The sequence below is a fragment of the Ictalurus punctatus genome, chromosome 4 (assembly GCF_001660625.3).
Source record: "Ictalurus punctatus breed USDA103 chromosome 4, Coco_2.0, whole genome shotgun sequence".
Taxonomy (NCBI): Eukaryota; Metazoa; Chordata; class Actinopteri; order Siluriformes; family Ictaluridae; genus Ictalurus; species Ictalurus punctatus.
The window spans coordinates 14,073,786-14,092,831 of record NC_071284.1 but is presented as its reverse complement, the minus strand read 5'-3'; the positions used below and the strand labels follow the sequence as shown (position 1 = coordinate 14,092,831).

General features: G+C 36.7%; 1 protein-coding gene across 2 annotated transcripts; it reads right to left on the bottom strand.

The window, feature by feature from the left end:
- Positions 1-325: 325 nt before the first annotated feature.
- Positions 326-8,730, bottom strand: fam169b (family with sequence similarity 169 member B). 2 transcript variants are annotated; one of them, XM_017466803.3, is made up of 9 exons: positions 8,639-8,730; positions 6,825-6,943; positions 6,630-6,732; positions 6,456-6,541; positions 6,077-6,251; positions 5,211-5,393; positions 2,648-2,776; positions 1,850-1,908; positions 326-1,547 (listed from the first exon to the last, which is right to left on the bottom strand). In XM_017466803.3, exons 1-9 carry the CDS (start codon positions 8,673-8,675, stop codon positions 1,428-1,430), a joined length of 1,011 nt encoding a protein of 336 aa, XP_017322292.2. In that variant the 5' UTR covers positions 8,676-8,730; the 3' UTR covers positions 326-1,427. The 2 variants fall into 2 exon arrangements, with proteins under 2 accessions (XP_017322292.2, XP_017322294.2); XM_017466805.3 differs by having other exon boundaries at positions 2,625-2,776; positions 8,639-8,716.
- Between the last annotated feature and the right edge of the window lie 10,316 nt (positions 8,731-19,046).

Below are 19,046 nucleotides of genomic sequence, written 5' to 3'. Positions count from 1 at the left end.
GTGTGTGTGTGTGTGAGAATAGGTGACTGAGAATCAGTGTAAAGCGCTTTGTAGAACTGCTACCATAAAAAAAGTGCAGACTATTGACCATTTATTGCTGCTAAAGGTGGCACAACCAGATTTTATATTTAAGGGGCCAATTAGTTTTTCACTTTTGTGATAGGTGTTGGATAACTTTTTTTGCTTTATGCCTTATACTTTTTGCTTTACATACACGCACACGCACCCACACACAGGCAATTTCCATTACATCCAAATGTTACTGTTAATGTTAAAAATGTCCATTATATAGCATTATTGAACGAAATGCTGATTATTCATCCCATTTTATAATAAATACATTTATTTTAAATAACACAAAATTAAAAACACTCATACATTTTGGAAGTGAGTAAGAAAAAACAGTATCTCAAATATGTGCTTTATATGTGGTGAATAAACAGTATTATCTATTGTTTTCAGGTGAACAAATCTGGGATTTGAATGCCAAGTCTGAATCTAGATTGATAAAAATGCATTTTTTTTTTTTTTTAACAACATTGAATCGGCTTCACCAGGGAGATTATACACAACGTCCTGAACACTTGGAAACAGACCGTGTGAGTTGAAAGTTAATTTGTTTTTCTCAAAAGGAAAACACTTCCAGATGTAGAAATAGAGCATAAAATAAAAAAAAGTCAGATGTTTTCTCATGAATTCTTTCTTAGGCTTAGGTTAAGAGTTTTCCACATGACACCTTTATGTTAGAAAAGAGAGAAGATACATTAAGCTCTAGCTGACAACTAATATGGTTACAGATTAGTTTAAATGTTATTGTTATTCAGTATTTTGTAATGCTATGCATCTGTCAACTCCCATTACAGCTGTAGTTGGTGTAGTTTTGTTTGAAATGGAATTTGAACGTTTTTGTTCTTGACAAATGACCTTGAAATTTCTGTATCTGATTACTGTCTTTTCCTTTCGGATGCTCCATAAGGTAAGTGGGAAATAAAATTAACAGTAATAAGTATAAAAAGAGGATTTACTCAAAAGTTAATAGTAGCAAACACTGCGTTGATCTTTATTAAAACACTAGAGATAGGTATTATTGACCAGCTCAAGGGTTTTTAAATAAAATGTATTTATTTATTTATTTTTTTACATTTTTTTATTTTCTATTTTTAATATAGATTTTTGGACACTGTTTAAACAGTCAATTCTGTATCATACTAACACAGTTGTGAGCGCTATTCATGTTTACAGGGAACACACCATGCATTTTCAAGACCTTGAAAATCACCATTCCATCATACACTCCATTACTCCTGCAATCAGAGTTTTATATTGCACTGCAACTACACATCCCTGAGACTGATGCATAACAGTGACAAAGTATAGCTTGTTCATAGGCCTTCCACATCTAGACCCATTCAGTAAAACAGAATATACTAGGATATCTTGGCTTTTTTACACTTCTGTGGTGTCCCAGCCCGGTCAGTTAGTTGCTTCTCTACATATCTTGTCCGGTACATGCTTGGTTCAGTGCCTGTGAGTCGTGGCATGCTCGTCTGGAAAAGAATGAAGACTAATTTAAGAATTTTTGAGACGATTCCAGAGATGAAGCAAATGATTAATGATGAAACCATTCAAGATTAATTGGGTTTGAATGTTCAGTTCCAGAACACTTTAAAGTTTTTTTTTCCCTGTGAAATGATCATGTGGTACATGATCATTTCACGTGGTGGAGCAATCACACGTGGTGGGGCACTCACTTGACAGTGTGATCAGGCTCCACATGCACACACAGCTGCACTGTGGACTTTCAGTAAGCCATGATAAACTAATATAAAGGTGGAGTATATAACCTCACCTTCCCTTTATTGCATGTGAGCTGTTTGTCAGTAGATTGTGTGATGTGTGGACTCTCATCTGAAATCATACACACAAAAATCATAACATTATAGCTGAGACACAATAACGATAACAACTTTGCTTATCTCACATGAAAATAAAGAAGAAAAAATAAAACTTTGAAATATTTTAAACACAAATCATTTTAAACACTTTAAACGCAATAGTCAGAAGGCTCCTTAGCTTTTGAATTCCCAAATCTGATTGGTCAAAAGTTGTTGATTAATTCTCTATAACAGCAGCCTTGACAATATTGCCAGCTGCAAGGCAAATCACAGGTTTCTATTAGTGCACTCACTATGATATTATGTTATCGTTTCTATATCAGGGTAGTTCACAGGGACTTGTAAAGTGGGCGCTCTACATAATCTAAGCAAAATAATAAATAGATACAAAAAAACAACAACAAAAAAACAAACAGAAAAATGCACAATTGTTGATATTGTGGAGCTTTCAGTAAAGAGATGTTTATTTAATATTAAACATTAATAATTAGCACTCTTTTTTATTATCTGATTAAGGCTGTTTATAGCTACTATAATGTAATTGATAATAAGATCTAACTTGTTTTGCAGAGATTCCACAACAATAAATGTAACTATAAATGGATAAAAAGTATGTTGTATCATTCATTAATAAAAAAAAATTAATCGTTGAAAAATTGCTGTGGTATATGAGGGATAAAACATTTTGGAATGTGCTATTATTGGAAAATATCAATTAATGCATCACACCATCATCACTAGAGCATGCTCACTGTGTGTTGGCTGGTGCTGGACTAGTATGCTCAACCACACGTTGCGTCTCTGACTCCAATTCCCAGGAGCCTCCACTTCGTAGAGTCGCTCCCTTTGTTCCTGGTGAGTCTCTAGGTACTTCTTGCATACTGCACACAAAGATTGTGACTAGGTGTGTAAGTAAAGTTTTTATCCCAAAATATAGACATATTTCAAAATGCAGATGTATTGAAAAGCCAATTCAAGCACCTTCGGTAACTGGATTTCAAAAATCTTTTTATTATTAGTATTTATTTATTTTTTTACATTTTGTCAATCATCACCATGATGTGATGATTTATAAAATGCTTTGTCGAAGGCAGAAATCTGATAGACAGAAAAATGGTTGACTGTTTGAATTCACCTCAGCTGGAGGTAGCGGTGTTCACATGGACGAACTGTTAGATTTATTTGAAGAAAAAAAACAAGGTTCGTATCAATATATTTATCCATAAAACCATTACGGTACACTAGAAAAAACAATAATGTGCGATAACAGTCCAGTTTACATGACATTAAATGCACTGCTTATTTGGAGAAACACACTCAGAAAGGACATGTTAATATCCTACACACTTTTTTGTGTTATACTTATTTCAACACATTTGTGTTAAATTATCCAATAAATGTGTTGAAAAACATTTCACACGAGTGACTAACACAACACGTGTTAAGTTATTGGTCAATCATGTTGCGGACTGCGCTCCCGATGTCATCATCCAACTCTAAACTCACCTCGAAGTGAATGTTTGGTGCTTTGACCTATTGATTGTGACGGCAGTCTTGAGGCGAGGAAACCAAATGACCACAGGTAAGTTAGCGTTCATCACTATTTAGCGTTAATGCTGCTGAAAATACCTGGCCGAGTTTGTGATATTTAGGCAGGGAGCTCTCAAAAATGCATTCAGTGAGAAACAGTAACTCAGAGAGTGATAATTAACTTTACCTATCGTGACGGCTTCAAAAGTTAATAATATGTACTGCTTCCTCAGTGTTGGCATTACACTACTAGTGTCATGTGTTTATGTTGGCTGTGAAATATGGACTGAGGTTATTCTATAATTCTCTGGGTCAGCATCTTATCTGAGGCTCTGAGTTAGGGTTAGCCAGCTGGATGCCGTCACCAATCATAGCAGGGATGAGTGATGCTAACCTAAACACTCACCTGAGTTGATAAAATTACTTTAGCATACAGCTTGTGGTAATGTTAGACATTCCCATTCCCTCTTTAAGAGTTAACGATAATGTAGCATTACAGCTATTCACCATGATGTAATACAGAGAGTGGGTTAATGTTAACTACATTTAGCAAGTGTTTTGGACAACACAAGCTGTAGTAATTATCATTAGGAGGATGAGTTAGGGCCGTGTTTCTTCATGAATTCGGTGAATATTAATGCTGGTTAACAGGTGCAGACAGTCAGTGGCTAACGGAACTTAGCTAGCTCAGTAACGTCAAGATCAAAAGTTCTTTACAAAGTTAATGTGTCAAAAAGAGAGGTTGGAGTTTACAGTAGGTTGTAATGCTTTCTAATATCTCTGTAATGTTGGTTGACTTAATTAGGTTGTGAAATATATTGGTGGTGATATTCTAAAGGCTGGAAAATAAATATTCACAAGTTAGCTAGATTTTCCTGGTGGGTCTACAGCACCATTTTGTTCATTAGGAGAGTGGAGGTCACATTTCCGAATTTACACAATTTGGGATTATGTAACACAATCTCTCAGTTAGAGCCCAAAGGCTATATTTAGTAGCTAACAACTAACCAACACACTTTTTGCTCTTTTACAGCATTTCTAATGGAAGGGAGTGGGACTCTTGTCTTCCCAGATGCCAGGGAGATTTGTAAGAAGATGCATCAAATCCAATTCTTACATCTCTCAAATGTTTTAATGATTTTAATAAATATCACCGGAATGTTGTTCTTAACATGCAGGTGTGTTAAAAAGAGTGAAGGTTCATATAAATATACTATGTGAAAAAGTAAAAAGTAATTACTCCCCAGTTACAGTTAAACTAATTCAATTGATAATTCAGCTAAATGAATACAGCCAGGCTTGGTTGCTGCTAATCATATTTAACCTCACCCTCAGAGCGAAGCACAACATTTCTAGAAACACACAATGTCAGGATAAGTTTCTTTTGACCTTTGTATAGTGTGTATCATTGAACCACAATGACAGCCATTATCTCAAAAATCGAAAACATTTGGAATGGAAAATAATAACAGGAGTAGCCAGCCAGCCAAAATTTCTCTAAGGGAGCATTGACAACCCATCCAAGAAATCACAAAGGCTTCCAGAAGAACATCAAAAGAACCACAGGATTCTCTAGTTTCAGCTTAGGCCAGCATTCATATCTCCACAATAAGAGTGAGACTGTGAAAAATATGATTCATGGGGGAATAGCAAGGCAGAAGCCACTTCTAACCAAGTAAAACATTAAAACACATCTGCACACATTCAGAGTTGAAGCACTCCTTTATATTTTGTTGCTAGACCCAACTTGTGTAAAACTAGCATTTCATTTTTAGCCTGTCTTACCTCCATACATACTGGGAGATATGGGGTAGCTAATGCCCAGCACCCTATCTGTGGGCATGGACTTGCAGAAATCCTGGAGCATCTGCATGGCTAGGCCATTCCTCCTCCAGTGGCGGCGCACAAACACAGTGTCCAGCACAGGGAGAAGGTAACTCTGACTAGTGCATCTATTGCACAGGCTTCCTTAAAGAACAAGAAAACCAGTTACTAAAATGCACAATGGTACTGTTCAACTAAACTATGGAGGGATAATAACACTTCTTGTATTGGATGGTTAAACAAAGTGAACTAAATAAATCAGACTGAATAACATGTTAACAAGATTTATACCACCTTGTGTTAAATCAGAAATGGTTATTAATTATCTATAACAGCCTGGCTCTGACAATAGTTCCAGCTGTAACATAAATCACAGGTTTATATTATGCGCTTGTTCTAATACATTATCGTTCCTATAGTAACAGCTTAGGGACTTGTATGGTGGATAATCCATGTGATATAATGCTAATAATAAACAGATTTTTGTGTTGTCATTCAAATGTTATTTCACAAAGGAAAACATACAGTATAACCACTGAATATGGTTAAGCTCTCTGTTGAGAAACATTTATGTTGCATTTATGGAAGGACTCTCCAATGTCAGAGCTTTTACAGCTGCTATAACATTAGGGATAACAGATACTAACTTGTTTTCATTTATGTAAGAAATGGACCACAGGTCAGAATAATGGAAGCTGAAGTCAGAAGTTCTGTATGAGGACTGAATTGAGGAAAGATCAGGGTTGTGCACTTTTATTGTAGAGTTGTCTAAGGTGATATCAATAAAACATTTAGAGTGATGTTTACAACAGATATGACATTCACACCTTTCTTTTTAACAGTGTAAAAGCCAACTGCTTCTCCATCTTGCCAGAAGATTTTGCCATATTCTGACACAGGATGAGTTGAGAAATATATGTGTTCTTCCTGAGACCTTTCCAACATTCCAAACACAATCTGACTTAGCAGGAACAGTATAACTCTCTCCATCACTGACTCCACCTGTAGTGATAAAGGTAATAATCTCCATAAAATGTCTGGTATCAATATCTTTATTTCCATGAGTAATGCTGTAAAAAATAAAATAAAAAATAAAAATAAAAAAAAATTACTGAATCATGCACATAGGCAGATCCTTCTTCCTTCTACATAAGCAAAATAACGAACAGTTTAGCTAAATCTTGCTTAAGCATGTGACCAACTTACAAATACAAGACCATTTCTGGATTTGCTGGATGTCTTCAAAACGTCACTGATGGGCCACCATTTGTGATGCAAGTATATGGCAACCACTGAAAGAGTATGTTACATTACTTCAAAATAGATGATAAAAAAATTCTAAAACATAACTGTCTGAATAGGATTATGAAGGTTGTTAACCTTGGGTTTCATCTCCTGGTAAATGGAGGGCAAGAAGGTAATGAGGTGGTTCATCCTCCCCAAACAGCCTGAGCTTTCCTATATTGTCATGAGTTACTTTTACCTGTAATCAGTTGTTATAATTTGTCAAACATTTTTCTTAATAGTATAGTAGTTTATTGTTATCTCTGCTGCTGTGTAGTCATGAGCACTGACCTCTGCTCCACTGGGAAGGTGAAATGACTTCCTGCCTGACTCCAGACTTGATAGGTAGTTAGAGACAGGGCACAATGCATCATAATCCAGACATGGCAGGTCCACTGGGTGGGAATTCACTGTAGCAATTAAGTTTTGAAACTTTTATACAAAATAAGCTGGTATAATACATATGATGGTATAGAATATAAAAAAGTCATTTCAAGGTTCTGTGCAAACCTTGAAATATTTTTTACAAAATGTTTAAAACTGAGTAGCCTTTTTTAAACCACATTTGCTCCTAATTTTTACTCATTGCCATTTCCCACCTACTAGATAGTTCTCCCTATTGTACAATAGCTTCCAACCAGTGAGGGAGAGGGCCATGTTATGCCAATCCTCCTATACTGAGAGCCGGTCCAATTATGTTCTCTTGAGCCATGGATTGCTGTTGGATCTTCAGGATTCAAACTTGCAATCTCACTGATAGCAGGCTAATTTTTAATGATCATCTTTTAATAATCCTCTTAACCAGGCCATTCTTCAAATGATTCTATCCATTTTCTCAACTAAAGAATTGAATTCTTGGACTGCCACTTCATTTAATGTAACCCTCTTTGAAATCTATCCATTCCATACATCCATTTTATGTACCACTTATCCTACACAGGGTCGCGGGGAGCCTGGAGCCTATCCTAGGGGACTTGGGACAGGGGACAGCCTAGAGAGGTTGCCAACCCCTCACACACATTCACACACCGTTGCCAAGCAGCCTAATCGCATGTCTTTGGACTGGGGGAGGAAACCAGAGTATGCAGAGGAAACCCGGGGAGAACATGCAAGCTCCGCGCACACAGGACAGAGCCAGGAATCGAACCCCCAACCCCAGAGGTGAAAGGCAAACATGCAAACCTCTAAACCACTGTTCCCCCCGCTTCTTTGAAATGTGTAGATTTTATTGAATTTTTACTTTAATTTCATTATTAACTACATTTTTTCATCCTGTAATGAGGATTTGGATGCTACTGAACATCTTATTTCTATACTTAAAATATAAAATATACTGTGGTGCTTAAAAGTTTGTAATATAGAAAATTCTAAAGGGTTCACAAACTTTCAAGCACCATATGTGAAATATTACAAACACCATAGACAAAACACATACATACATACATACGTACATACATACATACATACATACATACATACACACACACACACACACACACACATATTATATATATATATATATATATATATATATATATATATATATATATATATATATAAAGTATTTAATTAATTTAAATGAATAACAATGTATAATATTATCTTTTATTTCTACTAACAATACATAAGTTATTGCCTCAATCGTAATGTAACACTGCCATCATGCAATATTTATTTATATATTTGTTTTTTGTGTGTGTGTTTGTAAATACTAATAGTACAGAACTGTAGAAAGGCAAATGGCGCCGCTAAAATTAAAGCGTAGTGAAGCCAGCGTCATGACGTCACCACGTTTCTACGCACAGACAAAAACACCCCTTCAGGTAAAGAAAATTATTCGTATTAAACCGAATGCATACGTCGGTAGTTAAGGTAAGTAAACTCGGTTGCAGGACTGTCCTCTCTCATTTACAGGCGGTTTGTTTCCGCTGTTTGTTAGATAAAGATGTTTAGCATAGGCCCAGAGCTTCAGACTGTGCGCACAGACTATTTCTCATAGTTTAATTGTGCGCAGACGACTACTTGGAATAAAGAAACATCATTTAAAATCTTTATATATGCAGTTTGTAAGTTGGATCTAGTCCAAGCCAGGGGTTTGGTCTTACCTAGATTTTCGACAGGCAAGTTAGAGTTGGAATCCATTTTGAAGGCACAATAACCTTTGAAATCGTTCGACTTGTGAAACAGCGCCACCTGCTGCAGCATGGAGGGACAGCGGTTTATCCATTTTATAAACTTTGTAACGTGGTATAACTGCAGCTTACGTATAAGCGTTTAGGGGAGGTTTTTTTTATTCGTTTTTTTTTTTTCCAGTTTCACTCACGTCGATTTTTAATTTATTATTAAGGGTTTTTGTTTGTTTGTTTGTTTGTTTGTTTGTTTTTTTAACTAGCATCAGTTCTAATCATAATGACCAAACATTCATTCATTTTCAGAATTGTAACTCTTTAAATGCTGGTTTGTTTACAAAATGCCACAGATATTTGTTTGTTTTTTTTAAATGAAAAAAAGAATAGTTATTATTTTCCATATACTAAATGATCAGCAGAATTTTTTTCTTTCATTATTACAGTCTTTGATATGTCAATGATTAACAACAACATTAATTTTGATGCATTTATATTTTTATGCAGTGTCAGATTAAAAAAAAAAAAAATACCTCTCAGGTCCATAAAGGACAAAAATGTCCATGTCAAAAAACTGTCAGAGAAATATTATATATTAATATTTTTTCCACTTTCACTGACTTTTTTTTTTTTTTTTTTTTTAACCAGCATCAGTTCTGATCATAATTACAAAACATTCATTCATTTTCAAAATTTTAACCCTTTAAGCATCAGTTTCTTTACATAATTCAAAAATCTTCAAAGCTCTTTATCAAACCTCTAATCTTCTTTGACTCATATACATGGGGTGGGATTTGTGATTTCCAGTACAATATCATTTATTTCTTTCAAATTGTTCACACACACACACACAATTTTCAGTACACACACAAACACACATACACACACACACACACACACACACACACACACACAAAATTACAGTTGCACTTATTCAGCTGGTCTGTAGCGCCCTATAATACTGCAGAATCAGAATCAGCTAAACCTTAGAAAATAGTACACATTTCAGAAAATTTTTTTAAAAATCAATGTTTTGTCCCCTTGTCAACAAAATAAAAGCCTATTAACACAGAATGCATGATTTTATGCTTAAACATCACGTGGATTAAATATTGCAGTTTGAATGGGTTTCAATGGGGATATTTATGTTCTTAAGGTGCTGAGTGTAACTATTTTGTGTACCTAGTTTAAAATAGATTTATGAAAGCAAACGAGGGTGAAATATTAACATTCCAATAAAAATACACACCTTTTGCAAAATTTATGCTGTTTGCATTAACACAGACTAAATGATTAAAAAAACAAAAATGAAAAAGACAAAAATGTCCATAAAGATGCACAAGGGTTAATAATATATTACAATTATAATAATAAAGATATTATAATTAGAGTCTTCATGAAGTCTACACCATAACCATTATCACAACATTAATGTGATATTGTGTCAGTAATAATGTATCTAACAGTAACACTATGATTTGATAGACATTAGCTCTATCTGCTGGTGATTATCATTACTCTGCTAGTTAAATAGGGTTGCACAGATTATCAAACTGACTTGTTCAGTCTGATTTGTTATCCATGTAATTTGGAATTGTCAACTTTCATGGAAAATTAGATTTAATGTTGGTAAATGGTCTACGCTTATAAAGCGCTTTTATCCAAAGCACTTTAAACTGTGTCTCATTCACACACACACACCAATGGTAGCAGAGCTGTCATGCAAGGCGCTAACTTGCCATCGGGAGCATCTTGGTGTTCAGTGTCTTGCCCAAGGACACTTCGGCATGTGGACTCATGTGGGCCGGGAATCAAACCGACAACCCTACGATTAGTGGACAACCCGCTCTACCACCTGAGCCACAGACGCCCCATATTGACGTTTATGTATGTGCAAGATGATTTTTGGTTTCTGTGACTGATCTGTTCACTGAATATTATTTCATACATAAATTTTTGTCAATAATATTTATGAAACACATGTTTAATCCATCCATCTTCTATACCGCTTTATCCTTTTCAGGGTCACAGGGAAACCTGGAGCCTATCCCCGAAAGCGGGCACAAGGCGGGGTACACCCTGGACAGGGTGTCAATCCAAATGGGCAAGCGTAAGGATCTGAGCAGCTTTGACCAGGGCCAAATTGTGTTGGCTAGACAACTGGGCCAGAGCATATTCAAAACGGCAGGTCTTGTGGGTGTTCCCAGTATACAGTGATTAGTACCTACCAAACATGGTCCAAGGAAGGACAACCAGTGAACCGGCAACAGGGCTATGGGCATCCAAGGCTCACTGATGCATGTGGGGAGCAAACGCTTGCCCGTCTGGTCCAATCCCACAGAAGAGGTACTGTAGCACAAGTAGCTGAAAAAGTTCATGCTGGCTATGACAGAAAGGTATCAGAACACACAGTGCGTACCAGCTTGCTGCATAGCTGTAGACCAGTCAGAGTGCCCATGCTGACCCCTGTCCACCACTGAAAGCACCTGCAATGGGCATGTGAGCATCAGAACTGGACCATGGAGCAATGGAAGAAGGTGGCCTGATCTGATGAATCACGTTTTCTTTTATATCGTGTTATTGGCTGGATGTGTGTGTTGCTTACTTGGGGAAGAGATGGATCCAGGATGCACTATGGGAAGAAGGGAAGCTGGCTGAGGAATTGTGATGCTCTGGGCAATTTTCTGCTGGGAAACCATGGGTCCTGGCATTCATGTGGATGTTACTTTGACACATACCACCTACCTAAACATTCTTACAGACTAAGTACACTTTTTCATGGCAACGGTATTCCCTAATGGCAGTGGCCTCTTTCAGCAGGATAATGCGCCCTGCCACACTGCAAAAATTGTTCAGGAATGGTTTGAAGAATATAACATAGAGTTCATGTTAGTTTGGTTCTACTTGTATGTAGCTGTTACATGTATCTTGGAACTAATGTAATTTGCTAAAAACTCTATGAACATAAGCGATCATAGGATAATGTAAATCATCATTCTGTATATGGTCCATTCACATACTCATCATCCCAATTTGCCAAAATGTGTCAATGAAAAATCATGGATTTTTAAATTTGGTTATTCATAGGGAAATTAAGAGTGTAATAAGGGTTTTACAAGAGTAAAACAATTAACTTATTAGAAGTGCAGAAGGTAAAAAGTGTTACTTTTTTTGACAAGCATACTTGTGAGTAACATTCCACTTCATGCACTTTCATAATCCTTCAAGAATTTAGTTCCAACTTTATCACGATCATCTCTGTTGGATTGGAAATGAATTCGGAGGGAAATGAATTCAGATAACTGTAGTGCACTACTGGCATACCTGTTGTGCCATAGGGCACTGCATATCGACTTTGCATTTTCATAAAATCATGGACTCTCACAGAAAGTCAGAGAAATTACCAAATTATATATTTCAATCTAGGTGATAAGTATACCTTTTATATGTGAACCATAAGCCATACATCCTAACCCTTTATATTATGATAGCTGACAAAACATTGCTTGTTATCAAGTTGATAGTATGTACATGAGTTAATATCAATTTTAAGCCTTGCAATAATTTATAACAATCGTGTCAATTATTTTTGGTTGTGATTAAACCTAGATTGTTGCAATAAAACTCTACATCTTTGAAATTTTCTCTCTTTTCTCTCTGAAGTTTTTCTGTTTATAAAATATATACATTAAACATAATGTATAAGTAAAATTATTTGATCACTTTTACTACAATTAGCTATATATCTGAATTCTTTGAAGCGTATCAAAAGCATTTTTAATTTGAAGACCTGAAGATTTTTTTCTTCCCTTTTGCTCAGTCTCTCTCTCCACTGGCTACATATAAAAAATTTTATGAAACTAAGTTAAACCATGTCAGAACATTTTTTACCTTCATTTTGAAATCAAGTGTTAAACAGAAATGTTTTGGAGGGGGGGACAAAAAACTTCCAATATCCAGCTTATATGAGTGTGCACACCTTTTCATAATTGAGGATGTGGCAGTCTTCAGAATCAACCAATTCTGGTGGAGGGAATAACGAATAGCTCCAAATAGCACAAAACCTTAAGGCTTCTGCTAAAACACTTAAGATGAAGATGAATTTCACCTTTCATCATGACAATTACTTGAAGCAAACCTCCAATTTTTGAGAAATATGTAAATGTAGTAAGTAAATTTAAAATATGTTCTATGATATGAAATTTGACTGCTGATAAAAAGCTAAACCTTCTTCTAAGTGGGAAGATTTGTAATTGTGTAACTACAGTAGTGCTTAAAAGTTTGTAAACCCTTTAGAATTTTCAATATACCTGCATAAATATGACCTAAAATATAATCAGATTAGTCTGCAAAGTAAACAAAGACAACTCAATTAAACAAACAAGACAAAAATATTATACTTGGTAATTCATTTATTGATCCAATATTACATATCAGTGGCAAAAATATTTTAACCTCTAGGATTAGCAGTTCATTTGAAGGTGAAATTAGAGTGAGGTGTTTTTCAATCACTGAGATGACAATCAGGTGAGCACCCTGTTTTATTTAAACAGGGATGTACCAAAGTCGTATCTACACAACACATGTTTGTAGAAGTGTATCATGACACGAACAAAGGAGATTTCTGAGGACCAAAGAAAAAGAGTTGTTGATGCTCCTCAGACCTGAAAAGGTTACAAAACTATCTCTAAAGAGTTCCACAGTCAGACAGACTCTACAAATGGACGAAATTCAAGACCGTTGTAGGTCGACCAACAAAGAGCAAGCCGAAGTGCCGAAGTGTCCTTGGGCAACACAGTGAACGAGTGTGTGAGATAAAAGCGCTATATAAGTGCGCCATTTAAAAATATGGCAATACTACACTACACTACAATATAACACTATAATAGAATATAACAATATAACACTGCACATCAGTAAAATACCACTACACTACAAGAGCAAGACATGTAAAAGTCCATGAGGTCACAAAGGAACCCAGGGTAACTTCTAAGCAACTAAAGGCCTCTCTCACGTTGGCTAATGTTAATCTTCTTGAGTTCACCATCAGGAGAACACTGAACAACAATAGTGTGCATGGCAGTTTTGCAAGGAGAAAGCCACTGCTCTCAAAAAAGAACGTTGATGCTCATCTGCAGTTTGCTAAAGATCACATGGACAAGCCAGAAGGCTATTGGAAAGATATTTTGTGGATTGATGTGACAAAAAACACTTTTGGGTTTAAATGAGAAGCGTTATGCTTAGAGAAAGCAAAACACTACATTCCAGCATAACCTTCTGTGCAAAACACTACATTCCAGCATTCCATTCATCTGTGAAACATGGCAGTGGTAGTATGATGGTTTGGGCCTGTTTTGCTGCATCTGGGCCAGGATGGCTTGCCATCATTGATGGAATAATGAATTCCATCAATTCTAAAGGAAAACACCAGACATCTGTCCATGAACTGACTCTATCTGAATCTGTTAATACTGATTTATACTGAGATTCATTTATATAATTGACAAAATTTATAGATACAGTATATATATAATATATATATACAGTTGCAATCAAAATTATTCAACCCCTATTACAAAGGTTTATTTTTGTCAAAATTTACAGACTTTCAGCTGTCTGCAATGAACAAATCAAACAAAAGCAATGGAAATAGTTCAACACAATGAATGCTTCAAGTGGTTTCCCCAAAATTCAACTGAAAATGAAACTTATAATGACTTCTTCAGTCTTAATCTCATTATTCAACCCCTTCATGACAAGCATTTTTTGTACTTAGCAGAACACCCTTTTGCTGTTATGACCTGCTGCAGTCGAGATGCATAGCTGCTGGCAGTGTTCCTTAGGGATCTTAGCCCATTCCTCATGAGCAATGGCCTCCAGTTCAGTAATATTCTTGGGTTTGTGTGCTGCAATCGCTTTCTTCAAATCCCACCAGAGATTTTCTATGGGGTTCGAGTCAGGTGACTGTGATGGCCCTGTAGAATTATCCAGGACTTCTTCTGCAACTAATCCTTGGTGGAATTTGAGGTATGCTTGGGATCATTGTCCTGTTGTACGGTCCAATGACGCCCAAGCTTCAGCTTCCTCACAGACAGAATGCATTTTCTCCTAGGATTTCCTGATACTTAAAGGAATCCATCCAAACACGCTACAGGTTTCCAGTGCCAGAGGATGCAAAGCAGCTCCAGAGCATCACCGAACCTCCACCATGCTTGACTGTGGACAGAGTGTTCTTTCTTCATTCTTAGTTCTCCAGACATACCACTGATCCATAGTGCTGAAAAGCTCCAGTTTTGTTTCATCGCTCCACAGAACAGAATCCCAAAACTTATTTACATAATTTTGAGCCGACTTTTCTTGTGCTTTTGGGTCAGTAGTGATGTACGTCTTGGAACTCTGGCATGGAAACCATCTGCATTTAGTACGCGCCTTACTCACTGAATCCTCAGTGCCTGTTGCCACCAAGTCTCGCTGTAGGTTTTCTGCAGTCACTCAAGGGTTTTTCACAACTTTCCTTCACTGTATATAGCTTCCTTTTTCTGCCCTGTCCAGTTAGTTCATATGTTTTCTACCCCTAGCCAGTTCAGGAATTTCATATGTACCAGCTCAAGCACAACTGGTGCAACTAATCAAGCCCTTGATTAGTTGCATCAGGTGTGCTTGAGACAACACCTGTTTTGGGTGTTGGGATTCTATTCAGGGGATTGAATAATTTTGAAACTGGAAAATCATTATAAGTTGCATTTTCAGTTTTTTTGGGGAAACCACTTATTCTGTTGAACTTTTTCAATTCCTTTTGTTTGATTTGCTCATTGCAAACAATGAACCGGATTTGCAATGGGGGTTGAATAATTTTGATTGCAATTATGTGTGTTGTGTGTGTGTGTGTGTGTGTGTGTGTGTGTGTGTATTTGTGTGTGTGTGTGTATATATATATATATATATATATATATTATATAGAAATTTTGGGAGAAAAATTTAGTCAATTTAGTCAATAATTAGTGATTAGTACATTTGCCTCACAACTCTGGATTTGGGGGTTCGATTCCCGCCTCCACCCCATGTGCGCGGAGTTTGTATGTTCTCCCCATGTTTCCTCCGAGTACTCTGGTTTCCTCCCCCATTCCAAAGACACTGCTGTAGGCTGATTGGAGTCTAAATTGTCTGTAGTGTGTGAATGGGGGTGTGAGTGTGTGTGCGGTTGTGCTCTGCGATGGGGGACACCCTGGGTGGCCGCCTTATGCCCTGAGTCCCCTGGGATAGGCTCCAGGCTCCCATGACCCTGTGTAGGATAAGCGGTACAGAAAATTGATGGATGGATGGATGGATTTAGTCAATAAAATGAGAGTAGTTGTAATTTTCCTTGCACCCACTAGATGGCAGCTATAGTGAGTCAATCCCAAAGAGATCATTCTGTGGATTTGCACAAATTACAGAAAACATGTTGTGGGTTTGGGGATGTGATCTAGATTACACACTACTTTACTTTCTTGTCTGCCTCTGCTGTTGTGCTAGTGCTCAAATTCCCAACCCTGGGCTTAGAGTACCCCCTGTCCTGAACATTTGTATGTTTCTCTTCTCTATCACCTGGTTCAACAAAACAGCTTACTGAACAGCCCTTCCGGGGTTGAAGTTGGTGTGTTAGAGCAGGGAAAACACTATAATGTGCAGGACAGGGGGTAGTCCAAGAATGAGGGTCAGATATTCTGTACAAGTGTGTAATGCTGCAGAAACTGATGGAGACATATCAAGTTTAGATTTGTAGAACCCACCCTTTTCCTTATTGTGCCATCAATAATAATAATAATAATAATAATAATAATAATAATAATAATGAGTCTTTATTGATCACATATACATTACAGCACAGTGAAATTCTTTTCTTCACATACCCCAGCATGTCAGGAAGCTGGGGTCAGAGCGCAGGGTCATCTACATCGCCCCTGGAGCAGAGAGGGTTAAGGGCCTTGCTCAAGGGCCCAACAGTGGCAGCTTGGCAGTGCTGGGGCTTGAACCCCTGACATTCCGATCATTAACCCAGAGTCTTAACTGCCAAGCCACCACTGCCCCCAAAAGAGCCAACAAATAAACTGACCACAGTGATGGGAGGATAAAGACACTTGTATAGGACTGTGTGATGTACAGTTATGAATATTCTATTCTATTATGGTTTCTTTGTTGCTGTGGTTAATAGCCACTGGTATCTTACAGTAAAAATGGATGCACACTCTGAAATGCTCTCCTTTCAGTTTTTCTTCAATTGTGGTTCCTTTCGTTCCATTACACATAAACCACCAACTTCCTACTGAGGAATTGTCAAAATTTCTGGAATTCCTTTCACAGGGAAAGGCGAGCTTGGCTTGTTGAATTTGTTTTTGTTGAGCTGTGGTTTTATGATCTTAAGGGATCAACTGTCACCCATCTGTTTAGCAACTGAAGCTATTTGCCATTGTTGCCATCCGAGCTATTGTTGTAGAAGAAAAGGTTGGACTGTGTGACTACTGTTACAAAACACCTGCAGCAATGTTAATTGGAAGGTACAACAACAACAAGAAACTCCTCATGCCAAGCTGTTCCTAGATATGTTTTTCAGTTGAAATCTGTGCATTTTCCTTGTTGTCACTCTTTGTGTGTAATGCATTTCATGATCAAAATTGTGAATGTCTTCCATTCTTTCACATTACAGGACTATAGGTCACTCTGAACTCCCTCTCAGAATAACTGTAGATCTTTTATGGCAAATCTGTAAGGGCATACAATAGGTGTGGCATAGAGTACATACGGACCATTTACAATGCTATTGTGGCTACAATGTACAAGCCTATTGTGGGTAATCTCAAGATCAAGAAAAATGGGAAACAAATTAAAAGTAGCAATATAAAAATAAGAATTATAATTATGATATTATCCTCTGTACCTAATTTTATCCATGTCTGCATACATGTACAGTATATGAACATGTAGTACAATATATTTTGTCTTATGGATGTTTGAGGGCTGAGACCTGGGGAATACCTTAGTAATTGTTTACTAGCATGATATGACATGATAGCACTGTACAAGTTATGCTAAATCTAGTCTTGATCCTCATAGTTGAAAAACACAAATGGAGCAGAAAAAGAAAGGGAATAATTACGGTGCCACATACCAAAACAGCATACCACTCCCAGCTTGAGTATGTCAGTTCTAATCATGTCCTCTTGCTTTAAAGTTGACTCTATTTTCAGCCTTATGATTTTCAGAAATTTGTTTCTGGCATATGAGATATTCACAAATGCAGTGGACAGGACCACCTGGGTAGTGTGTTTTTGTGGAAACTTAACTTGTTTTTCCCCCCATAACTTGAATAATGAGGGCCCTGCTCTAATCCTTTATCTTTGTTTAGGAGCTAAAATGTTGTTGAGGAAGACAATCAAGTGGGGTGGCTTTCTATTGTACATAATGTTTTTGAAATCCATGATATCTGTGAAACATAGGACATTTTATTACTAGGTACGGTACATGGACTTTACTCTATTTTTAAACATTCTTAAATGTGAAAACATTCAGTTTTAGTCAAATTCTGAGAATTGGAAAAGCAAACAGTTTAATTGATAAAACTTATTTTACATTACATTATAACTTAGCATTATGTATGTATTAGATATTTACTGAGCATATAACATATAACATAGAAATATGTTCAGGATTGTACAGGAGACCTTACTGAATTTGGAAACAATTTCCTGATTAGTCAAAACCTAACAATTTTAGTGATGCCCGTTTAGAAAATGGATGGCCAGATTTTCATCTTTATTTCTTTAATACCATTACAAACCATCAGCTAACCATTAAAACCATTACAATTACCATTATTAGACATAATCAATAGAAGCCACCAATAGAAGGCAACAAATTACCAGTGGAGACCCATTACAATTTTCATTATTAAAATGATTAAAAACAATACAATTCTCATTAAAACCATTACAAATTTTATTGGGGTTTCTATCACATATCTATTCGCCTTACAACCCCGCCCCCCCCCCCCAACCCCCCCCCCCCCCCCCCCCCCCGTTCTGGGCCTTTTATTTTACTCAACGATTTTCCATCTGTATCACATCCATCGTCAGCTTGAATTTATATATTGTATAATAACAATTAAAAACCTCATATTTAAGTGCAAATATTTATATCGGGGTAGAACTATTCGAGTTATTTGTTTTAGTCAAAAAAAACAACACCAAAAAAACACGCACACATTGGTGGTCCTTCGGCAATATCATGATTGTCCACTGGGGGGCGCGGATCACAAGTAGGAAAGCACTGGCTTAGCTTGTGAAAACGGAGTTATAGACATCTGTATAGTACAATAAGTGTCTGGATCGCAGATCTTTTTTCTCTTTTT